At 42.0% G+C, this 24359-nt stretch overlaps 1 protein-coding gene across 9 annotated transcripts in view; it reads right to left on the reverse strand.

Moving 5' to 3' along the window:
* The window catches only part of MTG2 (mitochondrial ribosome associated GTPase 2), a 108818-nt gene that overhangs the window by 83259 nt on the left and 1200 nt on the right, over window positions 1-24359 (reverse strand). For 4 of the 9 annotated variants that reach the window (XM_044090365.1, XM_044090361.1, XM_044090360.1 and 1 more), the window contains exons 2-4: window positions 23570-23634; window positions 14805-15004; window positions 1768-1915 (exon numbers count right to left, since the gene is read on the reverse strand). In XM_044090365.1, the coding sequence (XP_043946300.1) occupies window positions 1768-1915; window positions 14805-15002 (346 nt within the window). In that variant the 5' untranslated portion in view covers window positions 15003-15004; window positions 23570-23634. Of the gene's footprint in view, window positions 1-1767; window positions 1916-14804; window positions 15012-23569; window positions 23635-24158; window positions 24304-24359 lie in introns of those variants that run through there. The other 5 variants (XM_044090367.1, XM_044090366.1, XM_044090368.1 and 2 more) reach the window with 3 other exon arrangements.

Here is a 24359-nt window from a genome sequence, read left to right on the forward strand (position 1 = left end):
ACAGACAGTGTCTGGTGCTAACAGAAAGGCAGACTGGCACATTAACAGGACCCATAAAACAAGTGTTTTTGGCCTTCAAACAGCATTTAGGGGCTGCTTGAAGGGAATCACAGGGGGTGGAGTGGGAGTACCAATTTTTCCAAGAATAAAAGTTACACACAAAAATAGACCTGGTTTATACCACTTTGTACTTGTATCATGAACAAAAACATCTCTAACAGCTATACTATCTAGCTACATGAGATACTGGATCACAAAGGTTCAAACCTCCTACTCCTTTGTAACAGTCTGGTTTACTGTCACATCAGTAGAATTCTGCCCCTCCACAGGCCAACTTAGCCTGCCAAAGGACCAGATCACATGAATTAGATAACATTTCACTCAAAAGAAGTAAAGGTGCAAAGATGAGGTCAGTCCAATAATCTGAACTCTTGCGATATAATACAGTCACCTATCAGGCACAACAGGTCTGAAACCCCTGACACCATATGCACAAACAAATCATCCAAAGTAAATATTTTCTTTCAGCAATTATCTGCTGAATTAAAACTGAGAATTGTTTATACCTGAATTATCAGAGCCCAACCCTAGACAGCACAAGACAATTGATATTCATCTGTATCCGTTACTTTTCCACAGCAGCAACAGCAAAGGAAATACTATAAAAATAACTTGTAATTATGAAGATAAAGTAGATTCTCATATAGACATGATTTGCACAATGAAGTATGCAGATACGCCAAGAACACAGTACAAAAACTAACTGCATACAACATGCTTTAACACTCTACAGTGAGCGGGAAAAAGCTGAAACAAAATCAATTGACTTCTGTAAGAACAGCGGCAGCCAGTAACTAATGACCCTGGTGAAACCATACGGAAGAGTAAAGCCACCAAGACATGGAAGTACTGCTCAGCACTATACTGTACAAGTAACTCCATGAAGACCTGGATCTGTCCACTAGGACAGTGCTGGCTACTGTATTAAAAACACTGGGCCAGAGTCACTAAAGCCTACACTAAGTGTACACTGTTCTGAGTAAGCAGACAACACAGACATAATGCACACCTTCTTCCTCCCGATTTTAGTTTTCCTACTGATATTCTTACAGCTTTAAATATTGGAAGGGATTCATAAAGATTACCACAAAGTGTAGACTACATGTACACTTAGTGTAACCCTTTCTAAGCGACTAGAAAGCACAAAAAAATCTGATAAGAATTTTATTGAATACACATCATGTACACCTAGTGTAGGCTTTACTGAATCGGGCCCACAATCTTAACACAACATTTACATGTTGAAAAATGTTATCTCTGAGAGGTGTGTGGCTCATTTCCTGACCTGACAGTCCTAGTGTATGAATGACTCCATCCCAAGAAAAAGAAGAGGCAGACTGCCAGGATGGCTGATGTACAAAGTAAATGACTGGAAAACAGGATGATGTGGCAAATGTATTAATATACATTCTACTTAACTTCAAATGCTGACAAATGGGAACTGACAGATAAAAACGCTACAAGTTGAAACACTGAGACAAAAGGCAGGAAGATAATAAAAAAGGGCAGTTGGATGCATTTTTCTTCAGAAAAGGTGGTAGGCAAGTGGGCTGAAATACAGACTTGAAATCCAATGCAAAGACAATTACTGTTTTTCCTTCACCAAAACTGTTCGGCATACTGAATCTCAAAAAGACAAACATAGCATCGGAGAGTCATTTCTGGATAAAAATGAAAAATATGAAAAAACAAAATAAGACTACATACCTTTCAAAATTATATGACCACCATCACCTCCACTACCACCATCAGGTCCTCCAAATTCTTTCCGTGGTTCACTGTGAAATGTACACACACCATTACCTCCTTTCCCTCCAACCACAAGCACTCGACGATAATCTACAAAGTAGCGTGTCTATAAAGGAAGTATTCCAACACATTAAATATGCTCTTGTATTTTCACTAAACTCTCCAATAAAATGTCATGTGCTGTGAAACAATACACAACCGTTACTACAAAACATGCATTTAACACAGTATCTATAAATAGGAACTCCGGAACAGAAAATGTGACAGAGATGGAGATGCTACTTTACAAAGTTAAAACTATCTGCTTCTTCAAACTAAGATGCTAGAAAGGCTTCATATACGAGCAAAGAGTGGAATTGGGCCAAAGTAAAATGAGGAAACGGGCAGCCTGGTTAGCCAATATCAGAACAGTAGTTGCTGGTAGTCTCGATTACAACACAGACACAGATGTGTTCTAGATGCAAGAGCTTCAGAATCAGTGAGTTTGTTGTTAAGAATTCTACAACTGAGAAGAGCTACCTTGATGTGGCCAAAATCTAGACTTGCAATGTCAGTGTTTACTATGTTGGAATGTCAAGTAGTCGAACTTGGCCTCAAAACAGCGCTATGGAGCAAGCAAGGGCTTTGGTCAGTAAGTGGAAGTCATACAATGACAGGTGTAAGGCCATCTCTTGTGAAGCAGGTTGGCCTATCTCTGGTCTCCTCCCAGGTTGACACATATTCAACCCCCACAAAAGTAATACCAACTTTTCAACCAATTACTGAAGTCCGTTATCTTGCATTTAAACATCAGTCTGGGTGAAGGTAAGATTCCACTCAGAGCCTTAGTCTTGCCTGTATCCAACACATTTGGTGAGAAACGACATGTCCCTCCCTCTGCATGCACCATGTGTCACAAGCCATGTCCAGTGTAAGAGACTTAAGTGACCTTGTGACAGAGATCCTGGCACCAGAGAGACAAGTAACTGGCCTGTAATGCCTGCTAGAAGGACTGCTCTCATTCAGAGCGGTGATGTGTAGTTAGGCCTCTTATAAAGTACACATTCCCTGAATCATCTTGTTTAGGTAATACCCCCATCCTAGGATGGCGCATCTGTGGTCACTGTGGTGTTATGATGTGGTTGGGAAAAAGGAGCATCAGCAAACAGGTTGCATGGGTCCATCCACTAAATTAAAATCTTGATGCAGACCTTTGACAGCTTTATTTTGTTTGTAAGGGCTGCAAGGTGTGGTCCCACACTGACTTTGACGTGTCCACCGTAAAATCCACACCTTCAGTCATGAAGCCATGATTCCTAGTACCTTGAGTACAGTAGCAGCTAAAGTTTGAGGATTTTGTATCATATCTGAAGCTTTGAAGATTAAGGAAAACATTCTATTTAATGGCAGTTATGCCTTTTGGTTCAATGTACCCAACTGGCATCAAATAAAGACTAGGTTTTGAGAGGGTTCCAGTTGAGATTTGGCCACACTGACTTTGATCCCCAAAGGACAGACAGATTTGGAGCAAGTACTGTCTTGCAAAAAGTAGCTACTTTATAGTAGAAGCTGTCAGGGGCCAGTCATCCAGGTATGAAAAATCTGTACTCCGAGAAGTCGCAAGTGACATATGACTGGGATCATGTATTTATTAAATACCTGGGGGCTGTAGTGAGTCTGAAAGGCAGGCCCAAAATTGATAATGACTGGCTTCTGCTCGGAAGTGGAAGAATCTCCTTGATGCCTTCATTTTCTTTACCAGACAGGCATCCTGTAGGTGCACACCATCGACTCCCTTGCCTAAAGGCATGGCAGGATGGACTGCACCCAGAGACCATCAAGAAGGACTTTTCCTTCAAAATTTGGTTCAGTCTACTTAGACTGAGGATAGGGTAAAGGTTCTTTGTCTTCTTGAGCACTAAGAAGAACCTGGAGAAGAATTCAGATCCTCTCTGGTCTGGTGAGACCTCCTGGGTGGCTTTTTTTTTTTTTTTTTTTTGTAGAGGTTTCCAATCTCCTTCAAGGCTGATTTCCTTTGGTGCAGTGGAAATGTCGGAAGTTAAGATGGCATGTTTGTGGTCATTTCCAAAAAGGGAATAAATGTACTTTCTGGATATAATTTTCTTTACCCACCTGTCTGATGTGATGGTCAACCATGCCACAATGTGTACAGAAGATGACCCCAGACTGCCTCCAGAGCAGAACAGTTGGACAGCTCTTCAGGATTCATATGGATGAACTCCTCAAAAAAGATCCTTTAGGGCCTTCATGATTGGAACTGCCCTTGCCTCTCAGGTGGAGGTCTGACAGAAGTCCCCCCCATTACCACTGGAAACCATCTGTTTTTGCACCATCTGTCTTTGCCTTTCCTGGGTCTGCTATTACTTAATTTCTTCGCTCCTTTTTGATTCCTCTAAAAGTTTCTTTGAGGAGCTGCAAACTTTTCCCCAAAAGCTATGATCATTTTGTTCTCCTACTTGCACTGCAACAACAACTCTTTTACTTGCTGAAAAACAAGATAATGTCATTAGAAAAGGGAATTGAGCAACACTGTCTTAAAATGGCCTGTGAAATCTGTGAGGTGCAAACCAAGCCTGTCATCTCATAACTAAGCCTGAGTCAGCCTCTTCAGTTGCCTCATCCATTGCGTTAGGGACTTAAACACATGGTCAGAGTAGACATACTTAGGTCTCCAGCTGTGTTCTGAGGTCACCTGCAGGCAATTGTTTCAGAGTGTCTGCTGCTTTTTTTCTGCTAAATCTGAGCATGTGCTTCATGTAGTTCAGGACTCTGATTGAAAACGGACTGGATACATACACCCACTTTCCTAGTCTATCCATCAGCCTACACTCTATGTTCATGAGAGGAATGGCCTGGGCATCTTCTGGGATGTCTTTCTTTGTGGCAGCAGCTTCCGGCAATGTTGTCTGCCATTTAGCGTCTGCAGCGCTCTGTTTTTTTTTTGTAATCAGTTCAGCTACATCTGTTCTTATCCATACCTTAGAGCACACTGTGTCTACTACTACTGGAAAAGGCACCACTCAAGCTGCTTTTGAGAAAAGACTTAAAGACCTCCAGTAAGATCTCTTCCTCTGAGAAGGGAGTGTTGACTGGCCAGGACATTATTCCCAAGATATCGCTAAAAGTAGCATCTTCCAGAAAGGATTTGGGTGAGACCTCCACTTTGTCGAGATCTGTATCTGGGGAGGGAAACAACAATGGGAGTGAATGTGCTTACTCTTACGCTGCTTTTTCCTATGGGGACTAGGAGAACAGTAGTCAGAACTCTCCTAAGGAAAAGGTGCCCCGGATCTCAAATGTCTAAGCCTGTAAGTTCTCATGTCCTATAGAAGTGAAAATGATGACCAAAAGTCCCAGCTATAGTGGTGTGCTGGAGGCTGCATCAAAGGACCCTGCAATCTCCTTAACAAGAACCTGGATTGGTTCTCTTTGGAGCTGTTAAATATACTGCAGTACTAGGGACTACAGTCAACTGCACAAAACAAACAGGATTTGGTACTGTAGCAACAACAAGGATCTTCAGTACGAAGGGGCCAAAAGCTCTGACATATACAACACAAGTAAATACAGCAACACCCATCTCTACGAGTTAGTTCTTTGCACTGGCTTATAAAACTGCAACAAGACACTTAAGCTTGCAGAACAATAGGAGTTTGTGTGTGCGCCCGCATGTGCACATGCTTACAGCAGGTAACAGTCTAAATTCTTGCAGCAAATTCTTTGTTCAGAAAAAAAGAAGTTACGTCTTACCATTACGTTCCATCTGTGTTGTTGATCTTCTTTCATTCATCACTGATGGGATCTGTTCCAAGCCCCTCGGAACCGTTTTGGCCTAATACCAAGCTCACGTACACCAAAAAACTCTTGACCTAAGCTGTTACCCACAATGCTTTTCTCCCTGTTACCTCAGATTGAGTTTGCATAAGACATACAGAAATAAAGCAGAGGCCATTTCTGCGCAAACACCCTGACACACTACAAGGACCCATGAGATCCACCAGGAGCCTTTGGTGGGGGATGGAGGGTGGGATGTGATGAATGGAAGAAGATGAACAACACAGATGGTAAGACATAACTTATTTATCTGATGTTGTTAATTTTTCCATTCATCACTGATGGGACAGAATCCCAAGCTACCTTGAGGTCCATGGGCGGCCCTTATGGAAGAACATTCCTGAGTACCATTGAGCCAAAGGCCGCTCTTCCCCTGGAGACCATATCCAACTTGTAATGTTTGATGAAAGTGTGTGGCTTAGCCCAAATTGCTGCTGCACAAATATCATCCATACAGGCTCTGGAGTGAAAGGCTACAGAGGTTGCTATAGCGCTAGTTGAATGTGCTTTGATATTGTGGGGTCTAGGCTCATTTGTACATGAATATGAAAAAGAAATACAATCTCTGAGCCACTTTGATAAAGTGACTTTTGAAACAGCATATCCCATTCTTGGACAAAAGAAGGAAATGAAAAGCTGGTCTGTCTTGCGGATAGATTTAGTCCTGTCTAGGTAAAAACGTAGTTGCCTATGTACATCCAAGGAGTGTAGGCAGTATTCACATCCAAGGAGTGCAGGCAGTATTTTCATTTATTGGAATAGTTTGGGAAAAACACTGGGAGCTTGGATTGGTTCACAGAAAAATTAGAAACCACTTTGGGAAGAAAAGATGGGTTAGTAAGTAGAGACACTCTGTCTTTATGAAATATTAGGTATGGTCTCGTGATGCATAAGGCCTGTAATTCTGAGATCCGTCTAGCAGAAGTGACAGCTACCAAAAAGAGAGATTTCCATGAGAGAAATTTGAGATCACATTTTTCAGCAGGTTCAAAGGGGGGGGGGGTTGAGACGGTGACTGCAGTACTAAGGACAGATTCCATGTCTCTAAGGGACGCCTAATTGGAGGTCTGCTGAGAAACACTCCTTTGAAAAAGGTTTTGCATAGGTGAATGGACATAATATGAGTGCCCTCTAACCCATTATGAAAGTTGGAAATTGCTGCTAAATAGACTCATATGGTGGAGGCTGATGCTCCGTTTTCAAACAACTCAGACAGGTATTGAAGGATGACAGAGACTGGGGCTCAGAAGGGCTCTAGCATCCGTTCTTTATACCAAAGAGAAAACTTTTTCCATTTAGTTCTATAAAGTTTTCTGGTGATGGTTTATGGGAGGCCAGAATAATATCACGAACAAGTGAGGAAAGGCCTTCCTGCCAGGTGAATAACGGAAGTGGAGAAACCAAGCCGTCAGTTTGAGACTGGACAGACTTGGGTAAGTCAACCCTTGCGGGTGAGAAATTAAGTCTGGATGAGTGTCCAGGATACATGGAGGCTGTAACAGATGAGGCCGGAGGAAGAGGAACCACACTTGACAAGGCCAGAATGAGGCAATGAGGATCACCTTGCATCTCAACCAAGCAGCTTTCTTTAAGAAGAGAGATATCAAGGGAATTGGAGGACAGGCACAGAGGAGACCCGTGGGCCAATCGTGAGTCAGAGCATCTCTCAGGGACTCCCCCTCTGGAGGAAAGAGAACAAAGTAGCTGCTGCATTTGTTGTTCGTAGGGAAGGCGAAGTCAAATCAGGGTTGGCCCCATCGGCTGAAAATTTCTGCCATCACTTTGGGATTGAGAGACCATTCATATGGAAGGAGGATGCATCTGCTCAACCTGTCTGCAATCATGTTGGAACTCTCTGGGATGTGCGTTGCTATTAGAAAGTGGTTGGAAGCTATCATCCTGTGCCAAATTCTCATGGCCTCTTGACACAATGGGTAGGATTTGGTTCCTCCTTGTTTGTTGATGTACCAGACTACTGACATACTGTCGGACTGAACTGCAATCGTTCCAGGGGGAAGAAGTGGATGTCATGCCTGCAACATTAACAACACCGCTCTTAACTCCAGAACATTGATATGTAGATTGGCCTCTAAGCTCGACCACGTGCTTTGGACTGTCTTTCCCTGAAAATGACCCCCCCACCCCATCAGGGAAGTGTCCGTGATCACAGTGGTGTTGGGTTGAGGGGTCTGAAAGGGGCGACACCAAAGTTCTGCGTCTGGCCTCATCTACCAAAGAAGATAGTGCTTGCAAGAGTCGGTTCTGAGCACCTGCGAGTTTAGGGGTTGAAGATTTGCAAACCACTGAGACAATAGGAGCCATTGTAACAGTCTCATGTGTAACCTTGCCAGAGGAACTATTGGAATGGCCGGAGCCATGGACCTCAGAGCCTGGAAAACTTCCCTCGCTGACATCTTCTTTTGACAGAGTATCACACGCACTTGCAATCTTAACCTCTGAAGCCTGTGAGCTGGGAGAGATACCAGACAGGATCGAGTATTGAAAACTGCCCCTATAAACTCCTGCTGTTGAGTAGGTTCTAAGTTGGATTTCTCCCACTGTACAGTGACTCTCAGGGACTCTGTTAGTGAAAGGGTGTATCGGCGGGCCATAGTCAGAAGACACTTGATGGGGGGGGGGGGGGGGCAATCGTCTAAATATGGAAACACCTGGAATCCTTGAAGTCTCAGATGAGCGGATGGCAGGGCTCGGAACTGGTAATGATTGGCTCCTAGCCGGAAACTACGGAGGCTCCTGGAGCATTTGTCCATTTTGATGGGGTAATACGCATCCTGGAGGTCTATCGAGCACATCCAAACATCCTCGCTTAAAATGGGAGAATGGATTGAATAGTGACCATATGGAACTTGGTTTGTACAACTGATTCGTTTAAGTGGCGGAGATCCAGGATGGGTCTCCAGTCCCCGGTCTTTTTTGGCACTAAAAAGAATCTTGAGTAAACTCTGGATCCACACTGGTCTGGCGGGACTGGTTGGATGACTTTTTTTTTTTTACACAGCTTTGTTATCTCGGAAGCTACTTCTTCCCTTTGATTGGGTGGAACATCGGGAAGGTTTTTTGTAGGTTTTGGAAAGGAGGTTAGAGGGATGTAGTAGCCTCTGGAGATTATTCTCTGCACCCATCGATCATTTGTAATAGAGTGCCAGGCAGATTGGTGCAGAGAAAAACTAGCCCAAACTGCTTCAAGAGGAAAGCAACTGGGAAACGCTTCAGGAGCATTGATAAGACTGCCCAGAAAACTAATCTCTGAAGTATTGGTTTCGGGGACCCCCCTCGCACCTGGCCAGTGTGTCCTTCACTTTAGAACCAAACAAGAAAGATGGTTCAATAGGGGCATTCAAAAAGGAGGACTTGAAGGAGTCCACGAGGTCACAGATGCGCATGCAGGCATGACGCCTCATGACTATGCCTGCACCTGCAGCTCTGGCTGCCCCTTCAGTTGCGTGGGAGAGCAGCCTCATGGATGAATTGGAAATAGATTCAAGGGTGGCAAGTTGAGAGGCAACCTTGTCCCGTGCCTAGTCAGAAACTTGACCCATGAGGGATCCAGAAAGTTCAATAATCAGATCTCTTTGGAGCCTCGTGAAGTGTGCCAAGTAGTTCAGGGACCTGACAGCAAAGGTAGTTGAAGCAAAGACTCACTTCCCCAACCTGTCCACAGCCATAGACTCCCTTCTGGGTGGGTGGACAGTAGGACTTTCATCCGCTAGATCCTTCTGAGTGGCCACCACCACCACCATCATAGCAACAACTGGCAAACCTCTGGACCAGTGTGGATGCTCTTCCCGGGGAGAAAGAATCTCATCAGGTCTCCGGGGAGTGGCCTCAATAGATTCAGGGTTCTGCCAAGCACGCTGCACGACAAGCTGGATTAACTCATCGGCAGGTGGGATCACCCAAGAGGTAGAAGGCTGGGAGTGAAAAGCCTGCAGGAACACAGTTTCCTCCAAGGAAGGGTTGGAGGGCTTCCAGCCACCCCTCTGTTTTAATAATTCCAGAATGTCTCCAAAGGAGATATGACCCCTCCCTCCCCATCATCGTAGTCCGTGTCTTCTGTCAACGACTCTTCAGGACAGTCTATGTGCTTCCTCTTGCACGCCTTCTCAGTGGGAATATCTGCAGAAGACTTGGAAGGGTGGGTTTCCCGAGATGGGGTTTCCTGAGGCTTCTCTCCTCCTGGTGTCCCGGGTAGATGGCTCGTGGTAGCTGTAGCTCAGTGGGAGCAGGATGAAGTTCCAATGTCGCAGGAGAGCTTCCCAAAGCAAGCACCCTTTCCATTACCCAAAAAGCAGGCCCGCCCAAAAAGGACAACCTCGGGACTGGGGTCACATCCCGCTCCGTTGGATCCGCTCCCAGGAATGGAGCCTCAAGTAGGATCTGGGCAGGCGATATCCCTGGATATGAGGGCGGAACCAATAAAACACTCTGAACCGAGCCATGAACCGAGGACTCTTCCCCCCAACCATGAGTCTGAGGAAGGGATGGTTCCGTCAAAACAGAGAACCAAAGGGATGGCCTCGAAGCCTCAGTGACAGTTGGTGCTGTGGAACAGGGTTCCATAAAAGACATCGGAGCAATGGGCTTCGGAACCAATGGGTCCGAAGGAGGAGTATATGTCGGAGTCCTGGGAGAAATAGACCCAAGTCCCAGAGGTGGAGGAGTCTTTGGAACATTTGGAATCCCTCTGGCCATTAACAGCTGATCCAACAGGCACACCACATCAAGTTCGGTTAGACTCCTGGTGGACCTCATGGACACTCCTGAAGGGGAGTCAGGTCAATCCAAAAAAGGGCTGTACATTTGACCCAGGAACGGATCCAAAGAGGGGGAGTATCAGGTCTTTGGTGTCTGAGCTAGTGACACCGTAGTCTCTAATTTGGAGACAGGAAGCAAAGGAATCAATGGTGTAGTAAAAGGGCTTGGTGCCGATGAGGCACTCAGAGTCAATGTCAGTGGTTCCAGAGTAATGGCAGAGGTCAGAACCACTTTCGATGAAGTCGAAGGCAAGGTCGGTGCCGTAGCAGTAGTAGAAGGCAATGTCGGTGCTGTAGCTGGAGGCGACATCGAGAATCTGGTAATATCCATGGCTTGAGTCATAACAGTAATCGGAGCAGAGCTCGGAACAGCAGTAGTCGGAGCAGAAGCAGCAAGTCTATGCTCCGAGGAAGTTTTGTGGGCCTTATGTTTAGGCATCTTACCCCTATCGCCAGCCAGTGAAGAGGGATCAGAATGGGGACGTTTCTTGTCCTTCATTGGAGGGGTTGAGACTTCCGACACAGAAAGGGCCTCTGAGAAAGGAGAAGCAAGAAGGCCTTTCAAAATCAATTTATTCTTTCGTTCATTTAGCGTCTGCTGACTGAAACTTTGGCAGATTTGACAGGGGTTGAACAGAAAGATGAGGAACCCCCAGACAATAAACGCAGTCATCATGTGAATCGCTATTAGGGAGTTTACCATTGCAAGAGGTGCAATGTTTAAACCCTGAAGATCCTCTTTTCTCAGACATGTCTAATAAGTGTAACAAGTGACTAACAGACCAAGCCGGTCACAAACACACCAACAACAAGTTTACTAAACTATTAGAAAAGATAAAGGAAAGAAGATACCAAAAATGATATCAAGAGATACCACAAGGGTAAGGATCGGGCATACCAGTGATGGTAAGAAGAATTACCCAAAGGGTAGAGCTAGGTATGATAAAGATACAAATATCTCTAGTAAAGTAGAAAGGTGAAAGTTTTAGAAAATTTTAGAGAAAAACTAGGTAGAGATAAGTATCCAAAATATCAAAAATATACCACTTAGCTTGAGAGCTCGGAAATGCGGCTATATGGCTATGCGGCAAACGAGATCTGAGGTAACAGGGAGAAGGGCACTGTGGGTAGCAGCTTAGCTCGAAAGTTTTTTGGTGTACACGAGCTTGGTATTAGGCCAACATGGTTCTGAGAGGCTCGGAACCAACCCAATCAGAGATGAATGGAAAGAAGATCAACAAGATCAGATTAAATTTTCAAGAAACTATTTTTTGGAACCTGGATGCCAAAATGTTGGAAACAGAGCTGAATCTTTCATAGCAACAGCATCTAAACATTTCATATATCTAGCAAGCAGATTTCCACCATAGAGAAAGCTGTATGCTCAATGAGAAAAAACTATGAAGCACAAAATTAATCACAGCCTCTGTTTTCAGCATAATCTGCAGACCAGTTCAGATGCAACTAAAGGAATTTCATCCAAGATGCATTTGAGGCCCAATTCCAAAAGACTTGCTCTCAGTCACCACTTACACTTAAGTCTTTTGGAACCTGGCTCTCAGTATAAGCCTGTTTTTAGAAAGGCCTTGCACCAAAGTCACACCAAGAGCAAGCCTTTCGGAATCAGGGGAGACTTGCATGGAGAACAACTCTCTTGAAATCTGGACCTTAGTCTGCTTTTGTGCAGATTTCATTTGTGGAAAACAACTGTATTTTAGTGCTTTAAATCATAGTTTAACTGAATGATGCATTAAGTACATTGGTAGAAAACAATAACTTGCAATGCTACCAAAAACTATCTGCATGTCATGGCTTCTGACATCTAGATGCCACCTTGATCCTGATGGAAATTGTATTAAAAAATAATTACATTTATTTCCAAGGGGAGTATTTTAAGCAAGAGAAAGATGTGGCAATGGGGGCACATTGTGCCCCAACATATGCCAACATCATTATGACATACTGGGAAGAAATTTTTTTACTTAATTCCCCTTTTTGTGACCAATGGGTCTTGTATACCAGATTTCTTGATTTGTGTTTCTTCTGGAAGGGTAATCAAGATGGTTTTGTTAACCTATTGGGGTATGTTAACAGTACTACCTGTTTTCTTAGATTTACCAAAAATTTTGATCCCCACGAGATGAGGTACTTGGATGTTTGTATTAGCAAAAACAATGGAAACTTCACATCAGGTATACATAGAAAGGAAACGTTTTCCAACTCCTATTTACATTTTGCTAGTTGCCACCCTCCACATCAAAAGAAGGGTGTGGTGAAACGGCAATTAAGCAGAATGATATCAGATGATAAACTATTTCAAGATGAAGTTAATTTTGAGGGAACTTTTTGCTATGAGAGGGTACTCACAGGAATTTTTTAATAAGATTTTAGAAGAAGTCAATAACAAGAGGGAAGGTCCCTTTGCCCCTATTTTAGGCAAGAAAGTGGCACTTGAATCAAAGAGGCAAGACAAACAAAACATTGAACAACACAGCACAGGACTTATTACTACCTTCAATGAGCATTCAACACTCATAAGAAAGATTTTTACTAACGAGTGGAATACTTTCTCAGAAATATCTGACAGAGTATATTTTTGACAAGGAATTAACTTACACCTATCGTAAGGGAAGAAGTATTAAGAACATATTAGAAAATGGTTATAATATCAATGTAACTAGTAGGAACAGTAAAGTAAAGAAAGGGCTATTTAAATGTGGTAAGTGTAGTTATTGTACACACTTAATGACTGGTTACTCTATTCACTTGCAGGCCAGGAATAAGACACTTTTTTTAAATAGTTTTGCCAATTGTGATACCAAAGGTATTATATACATTGCTATTTGTAAGAAGTTTCCCTCTTTTTATATTGGAAAGAGTGAGAGGAAGCTCAAACAAAGAATTTATGAGCACCTTTACGATGTTAGAGTGAACAATGTGAAAAACGCACTATGTAAGCACTCTATGAAATGTGGAACGTTAGGTTATCAATTCTTTGTATTGGAGGTAGTTCCCACTAATCCTAGGGGTGGTATGTGGGAAACCCTCATTGAATACAGGGAATTATATTGGCAATTATTTTTGGATGCAAGTAGAAACCTAGGACTTAATGACATGGTGTCCCTAGCACTGCGAAATTAAGAGCTTCAAAGCTTTAATACTATGTTTTTAAAATTATATTAGCTTCGACCTTGTTAAACTGTTAGATTTGTTTATATAATTCTTCAAAAATATACTACTTATATTATGATGTTTTTAATTAAAATTTTTTTTATATACTTGCACATGTATATTGCATATAAATTATGCTTTTGTTCCATTGTAAAAAAACTGTGATATCAATTTACACCACTAGATGGTGCATCATGCTACTTTACAATGGGCTTAACATCAACTAGTTAGTGCAGGATTTAATTCATTACTTTTTAATAAAATGTTTTTAACAACAATATGTATATACATAATTTTGATTGAAGCAAATTGATGTTTGTTTTTAAATGAGTCAATATATTTATAGATTTTAAATTCAATATGAAGAAAGTTGCATGGTTCAACAAGTATATTCACTTCTTTAAGTATTAATTACTGTTTTAAGTTTGTTGGATCTTGATTGGGCAGTTTGAAAGTTAATGAGGATTGAAATTAGTATAAATGACAGGTTTTTTAAAAAATGGTGGTTACTACTGAGGAAGTTGAAGACGAAAACGTTTTTTCTGTAAACGTTATTGTTTGTTCCTTCTTGCTGGCGTTTTAAGGAGAATAAAATCGTTTGCACCTTTTTATTGGGACTTGATTCATTTGTGCCTGGAACTGGTGGTGGTTATCTGTTTACTAGTTTATTTTCTCCACTACTTGCTCTCGTTTTTGGTTTACTACATTGGTAGAAAACAATAACTTGCAATGCTACCAAAAACTATCTGCATGTCATGGCTTCTGACATCTAGATGCCTCTGCCTCTTCAATTCTTCTCCCCCTAAAATACCATCTGCTCTACACAATTTTGCTGTTCTGTTAAAGTATCAATTTCTTTGTTCACTTAAGACAACAGAAACAAAGCAGCTTGTTTCTCAAACTTGTGCAGAAGTTTCTAAACCATCACTTGTATAAAATTATTGCACTGTGACCAGTAATAGAAGCAACAGGAATAAAAGGGCACAGATGAATAAAGAAGACACCGCTGCCATTTTCAGTTTGTGACTTTCAGAGACATATGTACGGAGGGTAATGGCATGATACAGAATGGGAGTGACAAGGCTGGCAGATGTAGTACTAAAATTATTTGCAATTGTGAATATGGGTGAACACTGGAGCCAGCTATTAGCAGGTACGAAACCACAATCACACATCAATTAAGTACATACTTTTTGCATTTATCATACAACTTACTAGCTTCTTTTCTGAAAGTTCTCTTTTTTTCCTTAAATCTCGAGTCTTGGCACATTTTGCAGCACTGGTGGCAATTTGGATCACAGGACACGGTAGTAGCTGTTGAGTCTTAGCACAATGCTGGACAGGAAGATGGCATGCGGCTTGGCGCCATGTCAACCTGCCTTCCTGTAACAGCCATCGCCTCAATGAAAACATGTCTGGATCGGTTAGAAAGTATATAAAGAAATTATGTTTAATATATAACACACAAATAAGTAAACACACAAACAAAATACACAGAGTAAACAATTCATTGACTTTACCAGAAAATAGCATTTTTCCTCATAACTATTCAGAATAAATGCTGTAACTGAGCTACAGAGTTTGACAATACATCACAAATGGCAGCTACATTCACAGAGAAATTTAGATCAACCCCACATTCGCATGAGTCTATCAATCTGAAGTTCCTCAACAGACCTGCGAGGTTTGCCCCTGCCTGAAAAGGATCAGCATGCAACACTAAAAAAGTTTGCTTTTCAATTAAAGTCAAGGGCAACTGAAGTAAACAGATATCCAAGGACAGTTAAATAATGTCCAAATATATTCACTTAAAATAAAAAGTCAGGTTCATAGGTTCATACTAGGCTATCTGCCCTAGGGCATTTATAAGCCTAGCCAGAGTGTGTGTGGCTTTCACCACCCCTTAGGATGAGAATACTATACCCATTAGTTTGCTGTGCCTCTGTCCAGCAGTGATACAGAGATGATTCCCGGGGTAAACCTACGATCTCCCATCCACTCGTCAAGATTTCTCTTGAACAGAGTCAGTGAGGGGCTCTGCCTCACATGGACTGGGATTCTGTTCCATAGTGTGTAGGGAGTCTCTGGGTGATGAATCTGTCCCTCCAGCACGTCCTATTTATATCCGTGTTGAGGTATAAGTCTCTTGCTCTCGTGGCTCTGGTGGATTTGGATTTTTTGAGGTGGAGCATGTCCATTAATTCCGGGTTGGACATGGCCTTGTATGTCAGGCACAGATCACCTCTGAGCAGACGGTATGCGACTGAATAGAGCTGGAGTTTCTTCAGTCAGGCATCGATTGACATATGTTTGAGCCCCTTTATCCTTTTGGTGAGGAACTTTTGGGGTCTTTCCAACTGCTGCAGGTGTCGGGTAAGGTACATTCGAATGGGCGTTGTACTCAATCATTGGTCTGATAAGTGAAGAGTACAGGGTACAATGACCTCTCCTGATCTGGATGTGAATCCCTTCATGATCAGGTGGGCAATGTAGAAGGTCTTCCTAACCACTTTGGCAATGTGAGTGTCAAAAGAGAGGTTACTGTCAACTTGGGTCCCCAGGTCCCTGATAACTTCTTCCGTGTTTAATGGATTACCACCTATGTGGTAATTAGGGGTTACCTTGTTTTTCCCAAAGGGTATGACTATACATTTGGCATTTAGCTTAAGGCCATGGCTCTGGCACCAGTTATCCATTTCTATGAGACCTTTCTGGAGGATGTCTGTGTCTGATGGAGTGTCAATTATGGTGCCCAGTTTGCAGTCATCTGCAAATTTTGTCAGCCACAATCCCCTATGTTTGCCTGCACTTCAGAAAAATAAATGCCGAACAAGAGGGGCCCAGGACTGAGCCCTGTGGGACACCGCTCGTGACCGGCTTAGAGTCTGACATGGCACCAGCAACTCTAACCCTGTGTGTTCTGTCCTTGAGCCAGTTTGCAACCCATCTTGTGACATATGGGTTTACATCTAAGCTGGTGAGCTTTTCTATGATGCCCGAGTGGGGTATTGTGTCGAATGCTTTTGCTAGGTCAAGGTAGGCTGTGTGAACTGCCTTACCCTCATCAATGGCCTTAGTGACTGTTTCGAAAAAGTCGACCAAGTTCAAGAGGCAGGATCTGCCCTTGACAAAGCCAAATTGGGTAGGATCCAGTGTCTGTAGGTCCCCAATGTAGAGTTCCATTATGATCCTCTCCATAGCTTTGCAGACAAGGCTCGTCAAGCTTATGGGGCGGTAATTTCCAGGGTCTGTAGAAGCACCGCCTTTGTGGAGTGGGACCACAGTTGCCGTACGCCATTCTTTGGGTACGTATCCTGTAGTAAGGCTAAGATTAAACAGCAGCCTTATGTGTGGGTTTAGTTCCTCATTGAGTTCGTGTAGCACACAGCCGGGGACACCGTCCGGTCCCATTGATGCTGTGTTTTTTGCTTTAGAGACAGCAGCTCTCACCTGGGCATCTGAGATGTTTGGGAGGCTAGACTCTGGTGGGATAGATATTTCTCCTTTGGGGGAGGAGGGAGACATTTGCACTGAACCTGTCTGCCAGTATGTTGGCAATGTCTGTGGGTTCAGTGATTTTTTATCATTTTGGACTAATTCTGAGCATATCTGGGAGTTTCCACCCAGGTTTCTAACATAGCTAAAGAAGGCTTTATGATTGTCTTTTGTGTCATTAGCGATTTTTCTCTCAAAGTTGGCCTTGGATGATTTTATGAGTGATCGTAGTTTTTGCTAGTATTGATCAGAGATGCCTTCCCATTTAGGGATTTTGCTCTGTCATGTAGTAGCTTTCTCCTCTTGTTGTAGAGTTTGTTTATGGCTGGAGTCCACCAGACTGGGCCGGCCTTTGGTGGAAAAGGTCTTGATTTTATTAGGGATTGCTTGATCCATACATTCCTGGAGGTGCTCGTAGAAGGCATTTGTAAGGGTTTCAGCAGCGTGGGTTGTGGTTTCCACTGGCTCGGGGCCTTGAAGGATACCACTCCAGTCTTAAGAAGTGTGAAGTTTGCTTTTGAGAAGTTCTTCACTGTGGTCTTTTGCTGGGGGCAGGATGTGGATCTCCAGTGAGATTAATTTATGGTCTGATCGCACCAATGAGGCATATACTTCGGTGTGGAGCATTTTGTCCCCATGTTTGTGATGATCAGGTCTAGTATATTTTCTCCTCTTGTGGGAATGGTGACTAGTTGTTCCATAGCATTTGAGTTTATGAACTCAAGGAACCTTTGGGCTAGGGTGTTGGGGCTTGAGCAATGTTCCCAGTCTATGTTTGGGTAGTTGAAGTCACCCAATATGATGGTGTTTGGAGAGACATTTATACTCTCCAGTGTCTTCAGGAAGGCTGTGTGGGTTTCCTGAGTTTGAGAAGGTGGTCTGTAGCATGTTACAAACTGTAGGGCAGTTTTACCTATGGTTAATTGCACCTGGATGGTCTCCGATGCTTCGTGCGTTGCCACTAACCTGGAGGTGTGGGTATCCTTTATGAATATGGATACTCCCCCTCCTTTTGTAGTTCGGTCCAGATTTTGGGGCCGGAACGCATGATATGAGGTATAACCTGATAGTGCTGGGGTGCTCTCAGGAGCCTTGAACCAGGTTTCATTCACAGCACAAACATCGATGTTCTCCATACTGAGGAGGGCTTCGAGCGCGTGCATCTTGAGGTTTAGACTTCTGGCATTGAGCAGTATTACCCTTAGTTTTTCTCCATTTTTGTTTTCTAGGGCGGTAGGTTTATCATTTGAGCCTTGCCTAAAAAAGGCACTATGGGGGTGGCAAGAGCCTTTGCCAATATCCGGAAGCCCAGGGGTGACAGGTGCAAGCCGTCCCTTGAAGCAGCGTGGCTTGTCAAGCATGTCATCCCAGGCAGACAGACATTCCCCCTTAGAATGACACCAGTAATTAAGCCAATTATTAAAGCTGATCATTTTGTCTCTGTATTGTGGCATCATTCTTGGTGAGGGTAGGATACTGCTCAGGGTCAGGGTCATACCGGCCTGGGCTACATAATCTGAGAGCTCCTCTATGTCTCTTTTCATGTAGTCCAGGGAGGTACGTCTCAGGTCGCTCACACCGGCATGGACAATGACTGAGTCATACTTGTACTTGCTGTGGAGTGACCTGAGTGCTTGTGTTATGTGGCGGATTCTAGCGCCTGACAGGCAGCTAACTGTGATCTTTTCCTTGTTCAGTCTGGTGAGTGGGACGTCAGTGTGTCTGACTATGGAGTCACCTATAACAAGTGTGTCTGGCATTGTGTTTGGCCTTAAGGGCTGTGACTGTTTAGCACACTGACTTTGAGAACTATGTGTTGCATGTCTTATGTCTTGAGATGGCAGTTGCTTGGGTGTCTGCTTTGGAGGCCTCTGTAGTTTTGGTAGATTTTTGATCAGTGCCTCCGAGTATGTCTTTGTGTGTTTATGTGTTTGTTTTGCAGTTGTGATAGTTCTATGTGAAACTGGGTTTGTGGTGTGCGTGGTTTCCTTCTCCTCCTGTCTGGTCTTGCCAGTCCTGAGTTGAGAGAGCTCAGCCTCCAGTTTGGCTATATAGTTGCATCTCTCACATGTATTTGTGTTTTGTGGGAGAAGGAGTGGGTTGTCTGTGTACATGAGGCAATTGTAGAGAAGTAGTGCAGGAGGAGACTGGCAACTTACTGCAGACAGAGACAAAAGTACAAGAAGTTCAGGCAAGCAGGGGTGTTAACCACAAGCGGAAGTTTTTAACTTATCGTCTCTGTAAATATCAGCCATTATAACTATGTAACCAAAACACTATGCTGCAGCTGTGGCCTTAATGAGCAGTCATTTTTAAGAATACATAAACTAAAAGCTCTGTTAGAAATGCTACATCTAAAGAAATCCCAATCCCTCCACACCACATGCTCCAGAGGCCTCAACCTCATTACTACAATCAACAGAACAAGCTGGAGGGACAGGTTCATAACCCAGAGACTGCCCATGCTATGGAACAGACTTCCTATATATGTCATAAAGATCACCTTACTGGCCCTCTTCAAGACAGATATCTTGATGAGTGGATGGGAAATAGAAAATTCACCCAGGGAATCACTCCAGTGGCTCTACTCGACAGAGGCACTGGGAACTAAGTTCGGGTGGCATGATGCCTGGGTAATCCTATGGCCCAGGCTTGTAAAGGCTCCAGGGTTATTAGCCTAGTACACACCTATGAACCTATAAAAGCACACCATAAAACTACAGGTACCTTTTTCCACACTACATGCCTTACTTCTGCGGGCAGAAGTTCTTGAAGGTGCTGTAACTTTAATTGCCTTGTAGGGGAAATGGTAACTGAGAGACATATACGTGCAGCCTGCCTGGCATGTTTTATTTACTTGCAATTGATGTAGCAGAGCTATACAGAAGTTAAACAAAAAGAAACATTGTTGCTAGGCAAATATTATGAAGTTTCCATTGAATAAAAACAGTAAAAGATACAAAGAAAGTGAGATGACAGAATAGGAGGACAATACATTTGGCCAAGGCAAACTATGACACAAAGTTAGTTCGTTATACTGAAGATAATAAACAGACGTTCTTTAAACACATTAATAACAATAGGTATGGGTTTTAGAAAAACTCACCTTAAAGGCAGGTAACACTAACATCTCTGACAAGAAAAGCAATGCTGAATTGTTCAGTGATGCTGTCACTCCTGGAACGAAGTTATTACAGACTAGTATTGCTAAGCAAACAAAGGCTGATACTAGTTTATATCCACTAGCTATTGAAGAAACATCTTTATTAGTATAGAGTATAGAGGAAAAAATCGGGTTTGACTCAGGTGGGACAAGATGGGCTGAGTGGGTACTTTCACAGCATAGTTAAAAAAACAGTATTCTCTCCTCTCCTCTATTTCAGAGAACATTAAACGACTTTTAAGTCCTCAAAGCATGACAGGAGGCAACAGTTGTTCCTGTTCCTAACTGCAACAATGTAGATATTGTGGCTGATTTTAGATCTATAAACCTCACGAGGTTTAAAGGACTTTGTTAATCATGATGTCTTCAGATTTGTGCCTCACTCTTAATTTCATTCAGCAAGGATAACTCTTTTAAAGCTAGCTTCTGAGTTTCTTATTATACGGTATTTGATGCCAGATATGAAAAACTATCAGCATGTTACATACTTGGACTTTGTGAAACCTTTTGATTCCATTCTGCCCTCTCCTATACTCAAAAAACTAGGAGACCTAAATAGTAAGTCATAGGTTTATAAACGATTATGAACTGGCTGAAGCACAGAGTGTAGGGATAGAGTACAGGATATATCTTCCAAAAAATAAGGTGTTGAGGCGTTTACTCCAAGATTCGGTATTGAGCCTGTTTTTATTCAATACATGTCAACTGTACCACCTTCCAAAGAAGTCAGGATGAATACATTTGGTAATGCCTACAAAAAAGGGTTGATTGTAACTACTCTGAAAGACGAGAAGTTACTTCATTACTTGGATGAACTATCTTATTGGGCATTATCGAATAATATTGCATTCAATGACAACAGTTAAATACTTTGGGCAGAATAATAAGAACTTCCCATACTCCATAAATACTGAGATTACGCATTCAGTAGAAGTTGTTAAAGATCTTGGAATCCTTGTAGTCAGGTTACTAACATTTTTAAAACAACATTAATGAAATATGGAAGGGTCATTTTGCACAAGTTCATCCAGGTCTGTAGACTTTATGTTATCTTTCTTTACAACATTGATTAGATTCACACAGAGAATACTTGTCATCATTTTCTGATGATATGATGTTAAAAAAGATCAGCATATCAAAAAGGATCAGCAGTATTTTTAAGAGAATAAAAGACAGGAGAAGATTCATTTACACAAAATGACTTGTACAGTTAAACTTGTATACTGTGAGACACAACATTTTTTTAACCTTTTTTTAGAGATGACATATTAATGCATAAATGTTCTATCGATAAGGTTCTAGCTGGTACATCAGATGTAACTTTAAGAAATACCTCATCTATTATAGCAAACATCAATTTAATGGTGGAAATAGAAACATTTAGTAGAATCTTAAAAAATACACTTTGGAATTAGAATATTATCTTATGCCACTAACAATAAGACAGACTACTAATACACAGGAACCAAAGAGTTCACTTGAACTGTGGGGCTGAGAGCAGGGTTGACTTCTTATGGCTACAGAACCTTTAAAAGTTCATGAGGCTGAGTGTAACATTGTAAACCTGCACAGCCTGCCCTCCAATATGATGACATCTCAGAGAACATGGATTATTAATATGGAGTAGCTTCACCCCATCTCCATCGGACATCCTGAACTTTGAGAAAATACTGAAACTAATGCAGATTAAGAGTGGGCTTACTGACACAGTTCCCTGGCCTAAGAGGAAACAACAGAAGGCCAGCAGACCTCAAGTTTGCCATCAGGTGTGGTCAATTAGAAGGCCATGATGACATTTAACAAAAAGCACCCCAACACAATGATCCCATTTCCAATAAGGCAAAAACGTCTCTCTTTCTTTGCCCAAAGCATGATGGATTTGAGATAAGACCTTAAATAATGTGTCAGCAGATGCCATCAAAAGAAACCCCAGGCACAAGCTTTGCTAGTCTATCCACCAGACTACAAATCCAAGGCTATGGAAAGTTGGTTTGTACATTCTTCAAAACGTCAATGAGAACCTTAAATTACCTCACTCAGATGGAATATGTTCAGTGTGATTTGCTTCTTTTACTACCAAATAAAGAAGTGAGACCAGACTCCAGAACTCCATCTAGATGTCAGTGACCTAAACTATGCTTTGGAAAAAAAAAAAAACTTTGGTGATGCTAATCTATCTGAAAGAGTCACAGAATTATCTAAGTATCTACACTTCCAAGTAGGAGCCAGTCACTCAATTTAGTTCTGATCCCATACAGGTTCATAGGTAGTTACTAGGTTTGTAGTCCAGGGGGACTATTGAGAAGCATAGCCCAAATTCCAAGTTGCCTCTAAGTACTCAAGGCCACAAAGCAAGTGAGAGCAGATGGAATCAAACCTTGTACCACAGGAACTATCACTCACATCCTTAACTATTTGCCCAAACTTCCCTCCCATTCAGTATCACTCTTGTCCCAAGGTTTTCTTTTCTTCTTTAACAACTTTATTGTAACACATCTTTAACAATAGAAAGAATTGTGAACTGTGCAGTCTAGTAACATTAATAGAACAATGGAACCAGAAAAAGAAAAAAAAAATCAACATCAAAGTAACTACGTACAGATAATTTAGCATACCTCTCAACTGTACAGATTTTTGCAGAATGTCCAGATTTTTGCCTCATAATTTTTGGTCTGTTTCTCATAAAATGTGTGTTTTTCTGGCAAATCACCGAGGACTGAAATCCCAAAAGAATTACATGCATTTGAATCTCAGACTTCATTTTCTTTGGAAAATATATGCCAACACAAATCTTGTCATTCTAGCAACTTATAAGAGCAACATATAAAATCTGTCCCTATTTTTGAATCTTTGCCCCCCCCCTCCCCCATTATTTTAAACTTTGTTCAGATTTCTTGTGCAAAGAGGTTGACAGGTATATCTTGCAATCTGAAAATAATGGGAGCTGCTTTTCCCCAATGAGCAAAATACTCATTTCCACTTATAATATGGAGGTATTCCTCTTATTTCTATAACGCATTTCACCAAATAAACTTCCTATTAATCACTGAACATCCATGAATCTAAACTTTATATTGTTCCTGTCCCAAGTGGGACTCAATGAGGGTGGTCTGTTATCCTTCCAACTTACCAGGTTCAACAGATTCTTACAATTTTACCAAAGTGTCATTTTAAATAAGGCCATCCATCCAGAGTCCCAATTTCCTCAGCAGTTTTTGTGTCATCCTGTCTCACCACTGGGTTTTATTTTGCATAGCATTGCTATCACATAGATGTTGCATGCACAGACTGAAATACTGTGTAGTATTAACAATATTATTACCTTTATCCGAAGGCTTGATAATCAGACTTGTATCCACACACAACTCTCAACGCATTCCATCCGTTCTAAAATAAATTTAAAAAAGTCTCTTACAACCAGGAAAACAACGTCTAAACAATAAATAATATTAATTGCTCAAAATTCTAAACCCACACCAGCTGATTGGACTCATTTCCAAATAGGTGACACTAGCATGCAGCATTACGACGTGAGTGTGCGCTCCTTCAGGTGGGACAGTTCTAGGGTTGCCACCTTTTCAAATGCTCAAAGTGGGACATTTTTTGCAGAAACGTCAGATTTTGTAGGGCAAAACATACCCACGGCCAGTACAAAGGACAGAACTTCACTTTTTTGCCAGAATAAAAGCTTATTCTTGTAGCATTTGAGTTGCTTATTCTGTTTCTTATAACATTTAGGTGTTTCAGATAGAAAACTGTTTTAAAGAAAATATAGGATACATCTTTGTCCTAAAATCTCAGGACATTTGCCATTTTTTCAAATTTTGTGCAGGACACAACTGCCCAAAGTGGGACAGGTGGTAACCCTAGACAGTTCCGGCGGATATTAAAACAATCCCACAACTGCTTACCGAAAACAGAAGTGGTGTGACATGGAGTACAAATTCGTCCCTGAAAAGAAGCAACTAACCTTGTGGGACTAACAAAGGATAAAGAAGTTCTAACGTATATTCATGAAATATATTAATCTTATTCATAAAAGCAGCAACAAAATTACTAATATGCGTTGGTATAAAAACTATCCATATAAATTAACTTTTCCTAGTGAAAGT

The sequence above is a fragment of the Protopterus annectens genome, chromosome 12.part0 (genome assembly GCF_019279795.1).
Source record: "Protopterus annectens isolate FY-2018-M chromosome 12.part0, PAN1.0, whole genome shotgun sequence".
Taxonomy (NCBI): domain Eukaryota; kingdom Metazoa; phylum Chordata; order Ceratodontiformes; family Protopteridae; genus Protopterus; species Protopterus annectens.